Source organism: Andrographis paniculata, unplaced genomic scaffold (genome assembly GCF_009805555.1).
Source record: "Andrographis paniculata isolate CXL003 unplaced genomic scaffold, ASM980555v1 Contig59END, whole genome shotgun sequence".
Classification (NCBI taxonomy): domain Eukaryota; kingdom Viridiplantae; phylum Streptophyta; class Magnoliopsida; order Lamiales; family Acanthaceae; genus Andrographis; species Andrographis paniculata.
In genome coordinates, this window is record NW_026137594.1 from 6,710,482 (window position 1) to 6,725,013 (window position 14,532).

Consider the following 14,532-nt stretch of genomic DNA (forward strand, 5'->3'; position numbering starts at 1 on the left):
GGTATTAGTGTATGATTACTTCTTCTCAAATATGAAATATATAGTTTGAAGTGAGACCGACGAAATGATAATTTTGATATTTTGAATTAGAACGGAAAGAGTATAAAATATATTTTTTTTAAAAAATATAATATTAAAGATATAATTATAATATAAATAAAATTTTCTCCATTTCAACTATATATATCCTTTTTTTTTATAGTAGACTGGAATAATAATATTTTATTGATTAGAGGAAATCATTTGTACTTTATGTATAAAATAATTGAATGTGTATTGTACATATGTAATTTATGTAAAAATGAAGAATATTTTTATGTCAATATGTCATTACATTTACTAGGAAAATAATAGGCGAATATAATAAAAAAAATACATAACGTTAAAAGGACAAAAATATCAAAAATTCTTACACTTTCGTTAAATAATAAAATACTATTATTTCTTAATCTATTACAAAACTTCAAATAGCTCATTTGATTAGGGATGAAGAGAGTAACTTTAATTGAGATAGAGAATAATATTATCTCCGTCCTTAATCAAATGGACCATTTGAAATTTTGTAATAGATTAAAAAATATGAAGTTTTGTAATAGATTAAAAAATAATAATATTTGATTAATTGATGGAAGTATGTAAGAAATTTTGATATTTTTGTCACTTTAACTTTTTGTATAAATATAAAATAATTTGTACGCAATAATATGCTTTTAATTTAAATAAATATTAATAATATTTTAATATTAATGTATGATTATTTTTTTAAAATAAAAAAATACTTTGGAAATAAAATAAAGGGAAATGATAAAAATTACAATCTAATCTTCCTTAAAGAAATAAGACAAGGCCAACAGATTCAACTTATTTTGACGAGACTATGACAGGGGCTATACAGGCGTTGGTTTGTGTTGCGCCATCCGATGGGCCGTGGTCCGGCCCATCTTGTCCACAGTGAGGAGGATGGGTATTGCTATTATACTTCATTTTCCTTTTAAAGCGTCATTGAAGGTTAGTTCCGTTTTATTTCAGCCTTAGTTCTGCGTGTGGGCTGGGTTGGGCCCGCCGCATTGGGTTTATCAATCCCATTTATTTATTATCTTTATCAATATTATTATATTATTATTAAATTTTAATTATTGTTGTTTTCTCATAGGAAAGAATAACAAATCTGCTTACTTAATGATTTCTATAAACGCACTGGAGATATACAGATAGATCGATTTAGCCCTATTGTACGGTATTATATAGTACTAGTATTTATTTGTATCACGTTTGCAAACAAATTTCATTATTCATGTTTTGTTTCATAATTTGTTTTGAGCAGAGCAAGCAGCAAGCAGCAAGCAACGCATTGCACCCACACTTCCATCCCATCCCATAGCTGCTCCTGTTCCTGCTCCTGCTCCTGCTCAAGTCAAGTTTTAAAACTAATAAAAAAACCTGACTAACTAACTAGTTGAGCCCGCCCAGGGATCCATTGTTTTTTCTTTCATTCTCCCACACAAGTGAATTTGTTGCAAAAAAACAAATTGACAAAAAAAAAAAAAAACCATCATCATTTCATGAAGTCCAAGTAATAATAATAATTATACAAAAAAAAATAAAAATAAATTAGCTATAAACAAATTAATAATACTCCAAATACCATTTCCTATGTAATTAGCTATAAACAAGCAGTAAAGGTGATTGACGAAACAACGACGACACTGAAGGAGGAGGAAAAAGAAAAAGACTAAAAAATCAAAATAGCAAAAAACTCGCGCATATACTACGAATTAATAAATAAACAATAAACCCAGCGATTTTATTACTTACAGGGAGGGATTCGTCTTCAGCTATTCTTTTTCTTTCTATTCTCTCTCGTAAATCGATCTGTGTGTTCTCTCTCTCTCTCTGTCTTCCCTCCCTTCCTCTCTCCGTTCCGTCCAATCCTCGCTCTCGTTCTTCAATTCTAATCATCATCGTCATCTTCTTCATCATCCGCGCGACCCTATTTCTCAAAATCCACTCCCCCCCGGGGCCCAACTCCACTTCCCTCCTTCCAATCCACGCCCACTGCGATTCCACTCGGCGGAACTCGCCGGATTCAAAACCCTAGCCCCAACCTGATTCTTCCCTAACCTTCCTCAATTCTCTCTTCTTAATTCTATTCAGGTATCTTCCCTAAATACATTCAATCTTCCAATTGTTTTCTTTTTTTTATGCGTATGTCTATGTGATTAACAATTCTGTTCCGTTTCTTCGGCGGCTTTGCCCTTTTTCCTCGATTCAGGTCTTTTCTTTCGATTTATCGGGGTTGATTGTGGTTTTTCTACCGGTGGGTTTTGCGGAAAGAGGAGGAGGAGGAGGAGGAGGAGGAGGATTTTGGGGAATCTGCACGACGTGGAAGAAGCAGTATGAGCATAGACAGCCCCGGAGAAAAAAAGGATTAGGGTTTGTTTGCGTGTGTGTTTCCAGGTAAACGGTACATTCTGGGGCATTCCATGGGCGATGGGGGTGTTGCATGCGTGCCATCACAGCATATTATGGAGAAGTTTTCAATTTGTAGCAAGACGAATGGCAACACCAAGCTCAATTCCTCTTCAAATTCTACCATCAACTCAACAAAAGTAAAACCAAAAATGAAGCCCAAAAAAGAGAGTAGCGAACTGAGCTCAAAGACTTCTGGCAGTTTGAATTCTGAAGTTGTGGACAAGAATTGTAATGGCGATCCTAGTAATGATGACGACAAGGAAGAGGTGGAGGAGGGTGAGCTTGGGACTCTGCCTGTCGAGCATGGGGAGTTTATTCCTGACAAACCCTTGAGAAGATTTGGAATCAAGAGTGAAATTGAAAAGGGTGAATTCATACCGGACAAGTGGCGAAAGATTGGCAATGAATCAGAGGTAAACGATTGGAGATCAACTAAAGATGAGCTGGAGAAAGGAGAGTTTTTACCTGACAGGTGGTTCAGAAGTGATCCGGCAAGTAGGGCAACTGAATTTGATAGCTCAAAGGTACGGAGGTATGACTCTGCTAAGGGAAGGCTGGGGCGGAGAAGTGATCATGAACGGACTTCCCCTTATGCAAAGGAAAGGGTGTGGAGATCTAGCCGTGAATCTGAATTGGCACAAACATCTCGAAGAGAAAAGGGCTGGAAAACTGACCGTGAGTGGTCACCACCTTCTGGTAGAGAGAAGGGGTTTAAAGGTGATCTTCAGCATGAAAAGACTTCACCTTCGGCAGGTAAGTATTCTAACGGGAAAGAACTTGGAAAAAGTTCCGGGAGCAATCATAATCTCAGGAAGCCTTCTTCAAGATATGAATCTGAGAGAACTCAAAAGATAAACTCCAAAATTGTTGGGGAAGAAGGTTATTTAAAGAACGATTTTTCCAGCAGTAAGAGCCATGCAAGAGATTATTCCTTCAGTAGCCGGATAAAGCAGCACGGTGTTGATTCTGAAAGTGGTGATAGAAAGTATCATGTTGATTATGAGGAGCACTCTAGTTCCAAAAACCGCAAGCCTTCTGATGATGCCTCTCGTTCTGTTTTCACAGCGGATCAATATTCTGGTAGGTCCACTGAGAGACAGTACAAACCTTCTTCTGCTTCATCTAGGAGCATTCCCTCAGAAAGGTCTTCTAGATATCTGGAGTCATCTAGGGCAGCACTTGATAGGCACAATGGCAGTCCACATCATTCTGATAGGTCCCCGCGCAACCGGGCCCGCAACCATGATCAGCGGGCTAGCAGCCCAGCCCGCCACCGTGGTCATCCATATGATCGAAGCAGGTCTCCTTATGAGCGGAAACGTCACAATAGCAGTAGGCACCGAAGTCCTAGTTATGTGGAACGCTCACCTCGTAGCAGGGATCGAACCCCAACTTTATTGGACAGGTCTCCACGTGATCATTTGAACAGTGACCACAGGGAAGCAAATCGAAAAGTTGAAGTTGTTGAGAAGCAGACAAATTACTATGGGAGTGAAGATCAAGAAGGAAAACAGGATCATCTGAAGGATTCGCGGGGAAGGAAATCACACTTGTCTGCCAAAGAATTGTCAGATGGAGGAAGCACGGATGATAAAATTTTGACTGATAAAACTTCTACCAACCTGTGCCATCATGGTGAGTTATCACATATTTCTCAACCTAAAAGTACAGAATTTTCTCAGGGAAATGGTGTTGCTGAAGAGCCATCATCCATGGAAGAAGACATGGACATTTGCAACACACCACCACATGTTTCTCAGGGGGCAGATGCTGTTGCTGGTAAGTGGTATTACCTGGACCACATTGGTGTCGAGCGCGGACCTTCTACATTGTCAGATCTTAAGACACTTGTCAAGGAGGGATATCTTGTGTCTGATCACTTGATTAAACACTCGGATAGTGACAGATGGATAACTGTGGAAAAAGCAGTTTCTCCATTAGTAAATACAAACTTCCATTCAATTCTTCCCGACTCAGTTCTAGGACTTGCATGCCTTCCTGAGGCTCCTGGTAATATATTGGCAGATAGCAGAATCGATGTATCTAGTAATGAGGAAATGGAAGCCTCTTCTTTACATCCCATACCCTGTTCTGATGATGCTTCAGCTGATTCCAATTCTGAAGATCTTCATATTGATGATCGAGTTAGAGCACTCTTAGAGGGTGTGACACTTACTCCAGGCAGTGAAGCTGAAATGCTTTCTGGTACGCTCACAATTTTTTATTTCTAATCATCAGATCTTATCTCTTTCCTCATATTTCTCAATAGATTTCTGCAGTGTGTACTATTTTACTATTTTACTGTCACCACCTGGCAATCTGTACAAATGCATATTACATAGTTAAGCCTTTGTGGTTGTGTTTTCTATATGATATACGATATATACCATAAATGCATTTAATACTTATCCATCTGTGTGTTTGAAGTTGTAACTATGAAGTCACTCTTCCTGAACTCCTACCCCCATAACATGAACATGTTTTTATCTGTTTTAATGAATTTGAATCATGAATTATACTAATACTGCCTCTTTCATTTATTTAAAGTTTTCCTTTTCTGTATATATTTAATTTATGCTATTCTGTATGCTTATCTTGCAGAGGTGCTGCAACTGAGAGTTGAGCAAGGGGAATTGGAGCCATGGGGAAAAATTGGAGGTACCTTAATTTACATGACATATTCTAGTTGTTATTTCTCATTAACAAGGACAATGCTTAATAGTTGTACAACAACGTAAACTAGATTAAGTGTTACTTCCTATCATTGGAACTCCTTTCATGAAGTCTGGCTTGATAATCTTCTTCTGACCCTAACATTTTGAATGTTCATGTTTTCTGTCTGTTTGTTATTTACACTGCAAATATGATGAAGGAATTGCTAATTGTGTGGATCTTGCAAATATAGTGAGGTATTTTGTCTTAGTGTGTGTTTCTGACCTGTTCAAGCTATAGGTATTTTATATGGCATACTAAAATTTTCTCAGAAGTATTGAACGGAGAACAGAAAAATCTTGAGATGGAGAAGTGATGAGAGTAGTGGGACACCCCAGATATGTAACATTCTGCAGCCAATCAATGAATTATTTGCATAAAGTGTCATTTGGTTATGCCTTCCGGTTGTGTTAAATTGGAACCTATTTTCTATGATGATTTTGGTATAGAACTTCAACATCATTGACCATATCTGAACTTATTGGCCAGCACTGTTGTACTAATATTGAGTTAGTGATCTCTCTTATGGAAGAGCATATCAATTTCTTAGGTGTGTTCCTTATAATTTGAGTTTATTGTGGCTATTGTGCAGTCTTTGCAGCTAAGATATGTATACTAAGTTAGCTACATTTAAATATGATGCTTACTGTTTTGAGGTTTTCTTAGGTGTGTTCCTTATAATTTGAGTTTATTGTGGCTATTGTGCAGTCTTTGCAGCTAAGATATGTATACTAAGTTTGCTACATTTAAATATGATGCTTACTGTTTTGAGGTTTTAGCAGGTCATATGAGGTGTGAGGAGAACATGGACAAGCATTTTGAAGATACAGGTGCTAAGGAATGGTCCACTGTTTCTGAATTTACTGAGACTGCAGAAAAAAGGGCCACAGTGCCTGCCTCCCTTGAGAAGGATAATGCACTCATTTGTAGCGAGATTGGTGAAATGTATTCTAGTCTATGGGCTTGTAAGGGATGTGACTGGAAGAGGAATGATGATGCTACTCAGGATAGGACTTGGAAGAGGAAGCTGGTTCTCAATGATGGCTATCCACTGTGTCAGATGCCCAAGTCTGGTTGTGAAGACCCCAGGTGGGAGGAAAAGGACGAATTGTACTTTCCTTCGCAGAGCAGGAGGCTTGACCTGCCACTGTGGGCTTTTACGTCTCCTGATGAGTTAAATGATTCCTCTAGTGTGAGCCGTGCAGCCCAAGCTAAATCTGGTCTTGCAAGGGGAATTAGAGGAGCTATGCTATCAGTGGTTAGGATAAATGCATGTGTGGTAAAGGACCATGGTTCATTCGTGTCTGAAGCTCGTACAAAAGTTCGAGGAAAAGAAAGATTGTCTTCAAGGTCTGTACGGGTGTATTCTACAACTGGGGATACAAGATGGTCCTCAAGAGATGGTAATCGGGAAATTGCTCATGAACGGGATTCACAGAATTTGAGGAAGAAGGATGCATCACTTGATATACCTAAGGACCATCTTTGCAAAGTAGATGAGTTAAAATTGCATTTGGGAGATTGGTATTTCCTTGATGGTACTGGCCATGAACGTGGGCCCCAATCCTTTTCAGAGTTGCAAATAATGGCTGATCATGGTATCATTCTAAAGAACACCAGTGTTTTCAGGAAACAAGATAATATATGGGTTCCGCTTAGTGTTCTCTCTGACCGTAGTGGAATATCCGAGCATGATAACAATTTAACCGAAGCATGTGGTAGTGGATTGAGAGAAAGCCAGAGAACTTCCACTACTTTGCACAATTTACACCCACAGGTTGTTGGATATACTCGGGGGAAGCTTCATGAATTGGTGATGAAGTCTTACAAGAGTCGGGAGTTTGCTGCTGCCATAAATGAAGTTCTGGATCCTTGGATCAATTCCAGACAACAAAAGAAAGAAATTGAAAAACACATCTACCATTCAGGTAATTGAATTCTTGTACAACAGTAAAAGTTCAATGAACATGTCCCCGCCCCCTGCACACACCCCCATCACCACCCATTCTTCAAAAGAATAGAACTTCTTAAAGAGATGTGTGAAAATAAGGTAATTTACTTGTATGTGCTCTTGTTCTTGTTTTTCCTGTCAACACCTTTATAGCATGTATATGCTGGAACAATATGTGATCTTTGCTTTTCCTGGTTCCTGGATATTCTGAGATTCCTTTTTGTATTTTGAACTTGGGGTTTCCAAATTACTTTAAACCTAGTGGTCAATAGCAGGTGATAGTGATGCTATTGTGCTGCCATGGAGTGAAGCGGCTGTCCGCTGGTACTGCTGCTCCATTGTGGTGCACTTATGCTCTTGTGGCAATAGCCACTTGTTGTAGAGGGGCTGTACGGAATGGGTTGGAGTGGATATATAACTATTATTTATAATGAGGAACAGTTGGGAGACTAAAAAGGAAAAGAAACTTAGTGTGTGTCTATTGGTGGGTTTTGGAGTTGGGTTTGGGGTTTCAAATAGGAAAGTTTTGAATTGGAATAATACGATATAATATAAATAAACGTACGTGATATTTTGAATATAAAATTAATTTTCAGTATAATTTAACAAATCAAAAATAAGAGTTTGATTTGATATTTTGGATAGAAAAAAATTAGGGAATAGTAAAGTCCAGGTTAGAAGCCCACGAAAAGTCTTATTTACTAGATTTTAAGTTTGGTTGTCTATTTATCAAATAGAACTGACCCAATTATTCTTATATAACTATTTATGATTTAATATTTTGTCCATATATTTTGACGTTATGTTTAGCATACATTTTTCGTATTAATTGGAATGATAATAATGAAATTAATTTAAAAATTTTTCTATGTATTTTAGTTGTAATTTTGAATATATATTAATTTTTATATGAATATTTTTAAGTTTTCAACTAGCAATCATTCCGCCATAGCGTTTAGGGCTCAACCACTGTTTACCACTATCCGTGATGGACAGCTATGACTTTAATCACCGGTCCATTACTTAAAAAAAGTTCTTATATTCTGAAGGACTCATTCTGTTCATTATTGTTATAATATTTAGATATTATTTCATTAGCATTAGAATATCCTATATATGTTGCTACAGTAAATGATTAATCTTGATTCCATTATATTGTATATTAAGTAATTTGATTTGTTTCTTATTAAATCATTGTAACAAATATGAAAGTTTAGATAGGCTATTTTTTTCATTACATTGGTGGAAAAAATGCGCAATCTCTCACTTTCACACGAATCACAGTTGTATAAGTCTTTGTAGATCTTCAGTCACACTGCTTTTTTCCAGCAGTGCTTGGCTTACAATTACAGAGCCCCTTCTCCCATTTTTTTTTGTTTTTGTATTTATTATTTTACCGGTTGCGTACTATTTCAATCATGGTCAGGTTTTATTTTCCAGGACTCACGACCTCCATTAGTTCCATGTATTTTATATAATAATATAAAACACTTTTTGTGCCTTATCTTCACCCAATTTTAGGTTTTATCTTTCGTAAAAAGTTTTTCTACTTTATATTCATTTTAAAAAGTAAAAAACCAGACCAGCTTTTATGACCTTATCCTTCCCACCTTCTTTGCGGAGACTTGCCGAATTTGAGCACATCCACTGTGAGCTGTGCTTATTTTTTTGTGATGTGAAGCTTGTGCTACGTACCTCTGTCATGCAACATTGTGGGGTTTATGAAGGCAAGATTGATAGCATCACTGCAAGTTGAACTATCCTTTCTCTTGTCACTATGGCGAGTTTTGCCTCAACCTGCTGTCCTCCCTTGGGGTGGTTAAAGTTGATGGGGATTATCAGAGTATTTAAATACTCTTATTTGTATAAAAAAATATTTAGAATATCCTGTAGGCATGCTGTCATTCCGATCATTATGATTCCATTGATTAATTTTGATTCTGTTTGATTGAAAATCAACATTTTTTACATTTATTTCTATTATTTTATTATTCTGATACGTTTCTATTTTAGGTTCTATAACTTGTTTCAGTGGGAAAAAACAAAAAGTTTCTCATAGTTCCATTGTTATAATTACATCTTATGAGAGTGCTTTTTCCCAATCATCATTGCAGATTACTTGCACCCCAGAAAACGGGCTAGATTGACTGAGATTGAGGAGTATGATGTGGAGGAAGATATGCAAACTATTGAGAATGAAATGTGTGCATTTGATGACTTGCGTGGTGATGCTACCTTCAGAAGATTAGATGATGTGGATCCAAAAGATGTGGGGGGTGTCTGGGATCTGCTGGATGGGCATGTTTTGGCACGGGTATTTCACTTTCTTAGAGCAGATTTAAAGTCACTCTTTTTTGCTGGCTTGACTTGCAAGCACTGGCGATCTGTTATGAAGTTCTATAAAGATATTACCAGACAGATTAACTTTTGTGCTCTTGCTCCAAAGTGCTCAGATTCTGTAATCTTGAAAATAATGGTAAGTTATGGTATTGTGCTATTCCTTACTTTTCTGTTTCTTTCAATTATTGTTGCCTATAAAAGTCATAGTTGCATAATATAAAGCTTTTATTGCTTGTATGTGGTTTAGATCTGACATGTAGAATTATATGCAGGGTGATTACAAGGAAGAAAAGATTACTTCCTTGCTATTGCGTGGCTGTACTGGCATTACGTCTGGCATGCTTGAGGAGATTCTTCGGTCATTTCCATTTTTGTCGACTATAGATGTTAGAGGTTGCACCCAATTTGAAGATTTGGTTCAGAAATTTCCTAATATTCAATGGGTACAATCTCGGGGACCTCATTTAAAAATCCGGAGCCTGAACCACTTAGTTGATGGTTCATCAGCTTCTAACCAGACGGAAGACTCCAGCGGGCTAAAAGAATATCTAGAGAGTTCGGATAAGAGGGACTCTGCAAATCAATTATTTCGTAGGAGCTTGTATAAACGATCTAAGCTCTTTGATGCTCGAAAGTCTTCTTCCATTCTATCCAGAGATGCTCAACTGAGGCGTTTAGCTATTAAAAAAATTGGAAGTGGGTATAAGAGAATGGAGGAATATATTGCTAAAGGTCTACAAGATATCATGAGCAAGAACACATTTGAGTTCTTTGGGCCCAAGGTATTGCTCACACCAATTTTATAATAATTTTACATATCGATGTCTTTATCTCAAAGTTACCTTCAGATGCGCACATTTGACATAATCATTATCCTCTTTGTTGGTTAGGTTGCTGCGATTGAGGAAAGAATGAGAAATGGGTACTACGCAAGACGTGGCTTGAACACTGTGAAAGAGGATATCAGTCGAATGTGCCGTGAAGCTATTAAGTATGTCTTTGTTTTAAATCTGAGCTTTCTAGTCCATATAGGTTATTTCAGTGGGGGTTCCGACATATTTGTGTGTGCATGTCTCAACCTTTTGGTCGACTCCAATTATTTATGCTGAATCATATGCATTTTATGTTTCCTTGCCTTCTTCTCCTGTGGCCAATTATTATATTAAGAGGACGTTTGGTACAGAGAATGACAGAAAAAATGAGTAGAGAATGAGAATTAATTTTTTTTTGTTTGGTAAAAATAGAGTATTCAATTGAGAAATGTAAAAAAAATATAATTATCTGAATGGATTGACCTAGAATAAATGATTAACCGGACAATAAAGAGTTTTAATGAGTGAGAATTTATTAAAAAATATTTATTGTAAATTTTTTTGTTTAAACAATGAATTAGATGAGTAAAATTAAATTTTAGTGTAATTTTTTTAAAAAATGTAGAAATTAAATACTTAGATAATAAATTAAATGTGATATATTGTAAAATTAAAATAATATAATTTAAAAAAATAAAAAAAATAAATAGTATAAAAAAAAAGAAAAAATAAAAATAAATATACCGACTACTATTCAGTTTTCTGCATTTCTCTACACGTGATAGAGAAATGAAATTAGAGAATAAGAAATGATTTATTTCGCCACTCATTGTCTGGCTCAACCAAACAAGAGAAATGATGTCATATCCATTTCTCTGGTCATTTCTTCGTACCAAACACACCCTAAATGCTTGTTGGCTTGGATTTTGTTTAAACTTAAAACATTTCTGGCACAAATATAGAATTGTTTGGAACTTAATCTGGGCATTATGGTGGTTGCATGTAGGGAAATAGTTGCACAGATCTATATACTTTAACAGAAGTTTAGTGATGTTGCTCTATTTGGATCAACAGAGAAATCATCTTATTTTATGTTTTTACTTGTGGTTTCAGACATAAGAATCGGGGTGATGCAAGAGACATGAATCGGATCGTTGCATTGTTCATCCATTTGGCTACATGTTTGGATAAAGGTTCAAAGTTAACTTATTCTAGAGATGGGATGATGAAATCCTGGAAGGATGAATCTCCGCCAGGCTTTTCATCAGCTTCCTCCAAGTACAAGAAGAATCTGAACAAATTATCTGAAAGGAAACACTCTGGGTCACTTATAAATGGAATTTTTCATTCTGGAGATTATGCTTCTGATCGGGAAATCAGAAGGCGACTATCGAAATTAAACAGTAAGTATTTGGAGTCAGGAAGTGACACATCCGATGATTTCGAGAAATCTTCTGGTGCAAGCATGGGGGACAGTGCCAGTACTGCCTCTGATACTGAAAGTGATTTGGAGTCTCCATCAGATGGTGCTGGCAGTGAGTCGAGAGGAGAATCCTACTTCATACATGATGATGGATTTGATTCCTTTTCTGATGATCGTGAATGGGGTGCTCGAATGACAAAAGCAAGCCTTGTTCCACCTGTCACTAGAAAGTATGAAGTTATTGATCACTATGTTATAGTCACAGATGAAGAAGAAGTGCGAAGAAAAATGCTAGTTTCATTACCTGAGGATTATGATGAGAAGCTCAATGCCCAAAGAAATGGAACTGAGGAATCTGATATGGAAATTCCGGAGGTGAAGGATTATAAACCCAGGAAGTCCCTGGGAGATGAGGTGATTGAACAAGAGGTTTATGGCATAGATCCTTATACTCACAATCTTCTTCTCGATTCAATGCCAGAGGAATCGGGGTGGTCACTTCTTGAGAAACATATATTCATTGAGGAAGTTATGCTTCGTACTCTGAATAAGAAAGTCAGACATTTTACTGGTTCTGGAAACACACCAATGATGTATCCATTGAAGCCTGTATTTGAAGAGATATTTAATAGTGCAAAGGAAAATAATGATCAAAGAACCATGGGGCTATGCCAGTCTATAATAAGAGCCATTGATAGTCGTCCTGTGGACAATTATGTTGCTTATAGAAAGGTAATTATTTTATCTTATAGATGTGTTTTTACATATCTAGTTTCTTATGCTGTTGAGTACTGCACACTAGCGAGTTTGTCCTTTTTGTAATGTTGTTCGTTACTTTTACTGTCATACACACCATATGCATGAATTAATTTGTTAGTTTATGCCCTGTGATGTGCTTCTTCTAATCAGGGGCTCGGAGTTGTTTGCAACAAGGAAGGAGGTTTCGGTGAAGATGATTTTGTTGTTGAATTTCTGGGAGAGGTAATGCCTCGTTATTTTTATGTTTATGATCAGCTCTGGATATTAGTATCACCCTTTAGGTTTATTATTGATATAATATTTTTATGAAATTAAACTGCATTTGTTTGGGGTTCTCAAAATTGAATTTATTTTTAGTTGTGATTAAGATTTATAACCACCAACGATGGTCATGGAATAACTAATAAATGAGAGTATCTTTTTCCAATTTTCCATTTCCAGCACACAATAAGGTGTTAGTCTGCAAGACATATGGACTAATTTATCAAATTAAAGGACTCTGCTTCCTGTGATGTGATGGGAGGTTGTTCTATAATGCATGTCCTCATGTCCTGCACACCTATTTGTTTGTTTTTCTTTTCTTTCTTTCTTTTTTTTTTCTCTGAATTTTCTTCCAGGGGTTGGGCTGTATATGCAAACTCATCATGGTTGTCTGAGGGTCTGAGGGCTTTTGATGAATGTTTGTATGAGAGATTCTCTGTGAATTCCGTGCATTTAATAATTCTTAGCTACTTATTCACCATGACTATGAATTAGTAGCTGTTGTTGATGCTGCCAATGATTTTAAATGAACTTTTTACTTGCTATGAAATACCAGGTTTGTAGACCTTATTGCAATTATCTGCTGCAACATGTGATGCTCTACTAGCTATACAATAAAAGTATTGTTGAACTTTTACCCTTTTATCATAGGTGTATCCTACTTGGAAATGGTTTGAGAAGCAAGATGGCATCAGGGCTTTGCAAAAGAACAATAATGATCCAGTTCCAGAGTTCTACAATATTTATCTTGAAAGGCCCAAGGTATCTTATGTTTGTGCATGTAATTCGGTCGCTTAGAAATAAAATGTCAGTACTATAAAATGTCAGTACTAAAGCTTGATTTTGATTGTCCAAATTGAAACTCAATTCAAAGATCCCATGGGAATGATCGTTGATTGATTCTTTTGATTATTAGATGTTACATGAGACTTGAGAGAGATTGATATGATTTAGCCTTTTGATTATTTAGTGAATAAAACAACATGTACCTGTTTAGTGCTGTTAATTTTGACTCCTGGGCGTCATGCCCACATACGAGTACAAAGTAATTACATTCTCTTCTGTTTGTGTTCTCCCACACTTGCTAATTATTTATGATTGAAAATGGTTCTTTTGGCACCTTTGTATTGCTAGCAAGAGCATTAGAACCTTTGAAGATAATAGATAACAGATATCTTAGATGAAGAAAGACCAATGCTCAATGATATTAAACAATAAGGTCTCTCACAGTCTCTTTGGAATCAAAATGCTGAATGTATTAAATAAAATGTTTGACTTTAGTTGATTGCTATTATGGTTCATGTTTTATAGTTGATAGAGAGGCAGATAAGCTTTGCTGGGTCCTGAAAAACTGGCAGTATATTAATTTATGAACTAATCTCCTAAAGTTCAGCATATCAATGAATTAATTATTCCCAAGTAGACCTTAAGCAAGTGACAATTACCAGTTAAGCTGCAGAGATGATCAGTACTCAAATCATGTTTGTCTGAGGTTACTTTGAAACACCTTGTTGCCCAAATGGTCAAATTTGTCTTTCTTTGTCACCTTCATGCTACATGTGATGGGGCTTATATTATTGTTTTAATCCAGGGTGATGCTGATGGGTATGATCTAGTTGTTGTTGATGCAATGCACAAGGCAAACTATGCAAGTCGTATTTGCCACTCCTGTAGGCCTAACTGTGAAGCAAAGTAAGCATTGCATTGTTTAGCTTCTTTTTTTTAAGCTTCACCAAGTGAAAACATGCCTTCCTACAAAGTGCTCGAGTTTCTGATAAACTATTTTTTCTGAGTTTATTGCA

At 36.4% G+C, this 14,532-nt stretch overlaps 1 protein-coding gene across 25 annotated transcripts in view; it reads left to right on the forward strand.

The window, feature by feature from the left end:
- Positions 1–1,814: 1,814 nt before the first annotated feature.
- Positions 1,815–14,532, forward strand: part of LOC127257911 (histone-lysine N-methyltransferase ATXR3) — a 30,113-nt gene continuing 17,395 nt past the window's right edge. For 9 of the 25 annotated variants that reach the window (XM_051284466.1, XM_051284468.1, XM_051284471.1 and 6 more), the window contains exons 1-11: positions 1,819–2,154; positions 2,273–4,677; positions 5,074–5,130; positions 5,964–7,112; positions 9,250–9,611; positions 9,748–10,257; positions 10,366–10,466; positions 11,401–12,442; positions 12,620–12,691; positions 13,382–13,492; positions 14,322–14,422. In XM_051284466.1, the coding sequence (XP_051140423.1) occupies positions 2,484–4,677; positions 5,074–5,130; positions 5,964–7,112; positions 9,250–9,611; positions 9,748–10,257; positions 10,366–10,466; positions 11,401–12,442; positions 12,620–12,691; positions 13,382–13,492; positions 14,322–14,422 (5,699 nt within the window). In that variant the 5' untranslated portion in view covers positions 1,819–2,154; positions 2,273–2,483. Of the gene's footprint in view, positions 2,155–2,272; positions 4,678–5,073; positions 5,131–5,963; positions 7,113–9,249; positions 9,612–9,747; positions 10,258–10,365; positions 10,467–11,400; positions 12,443–12,619; positions 12,692–13,381; positions 13,493–14,321; positions 14,423–14,532 lie in introns of all 25 variants that reach the window. The other 16 variants (XR_007840185.1, XR_007840184.1, XR_007840183.1 and 13 more) reach the window with 12 other exon arrangements.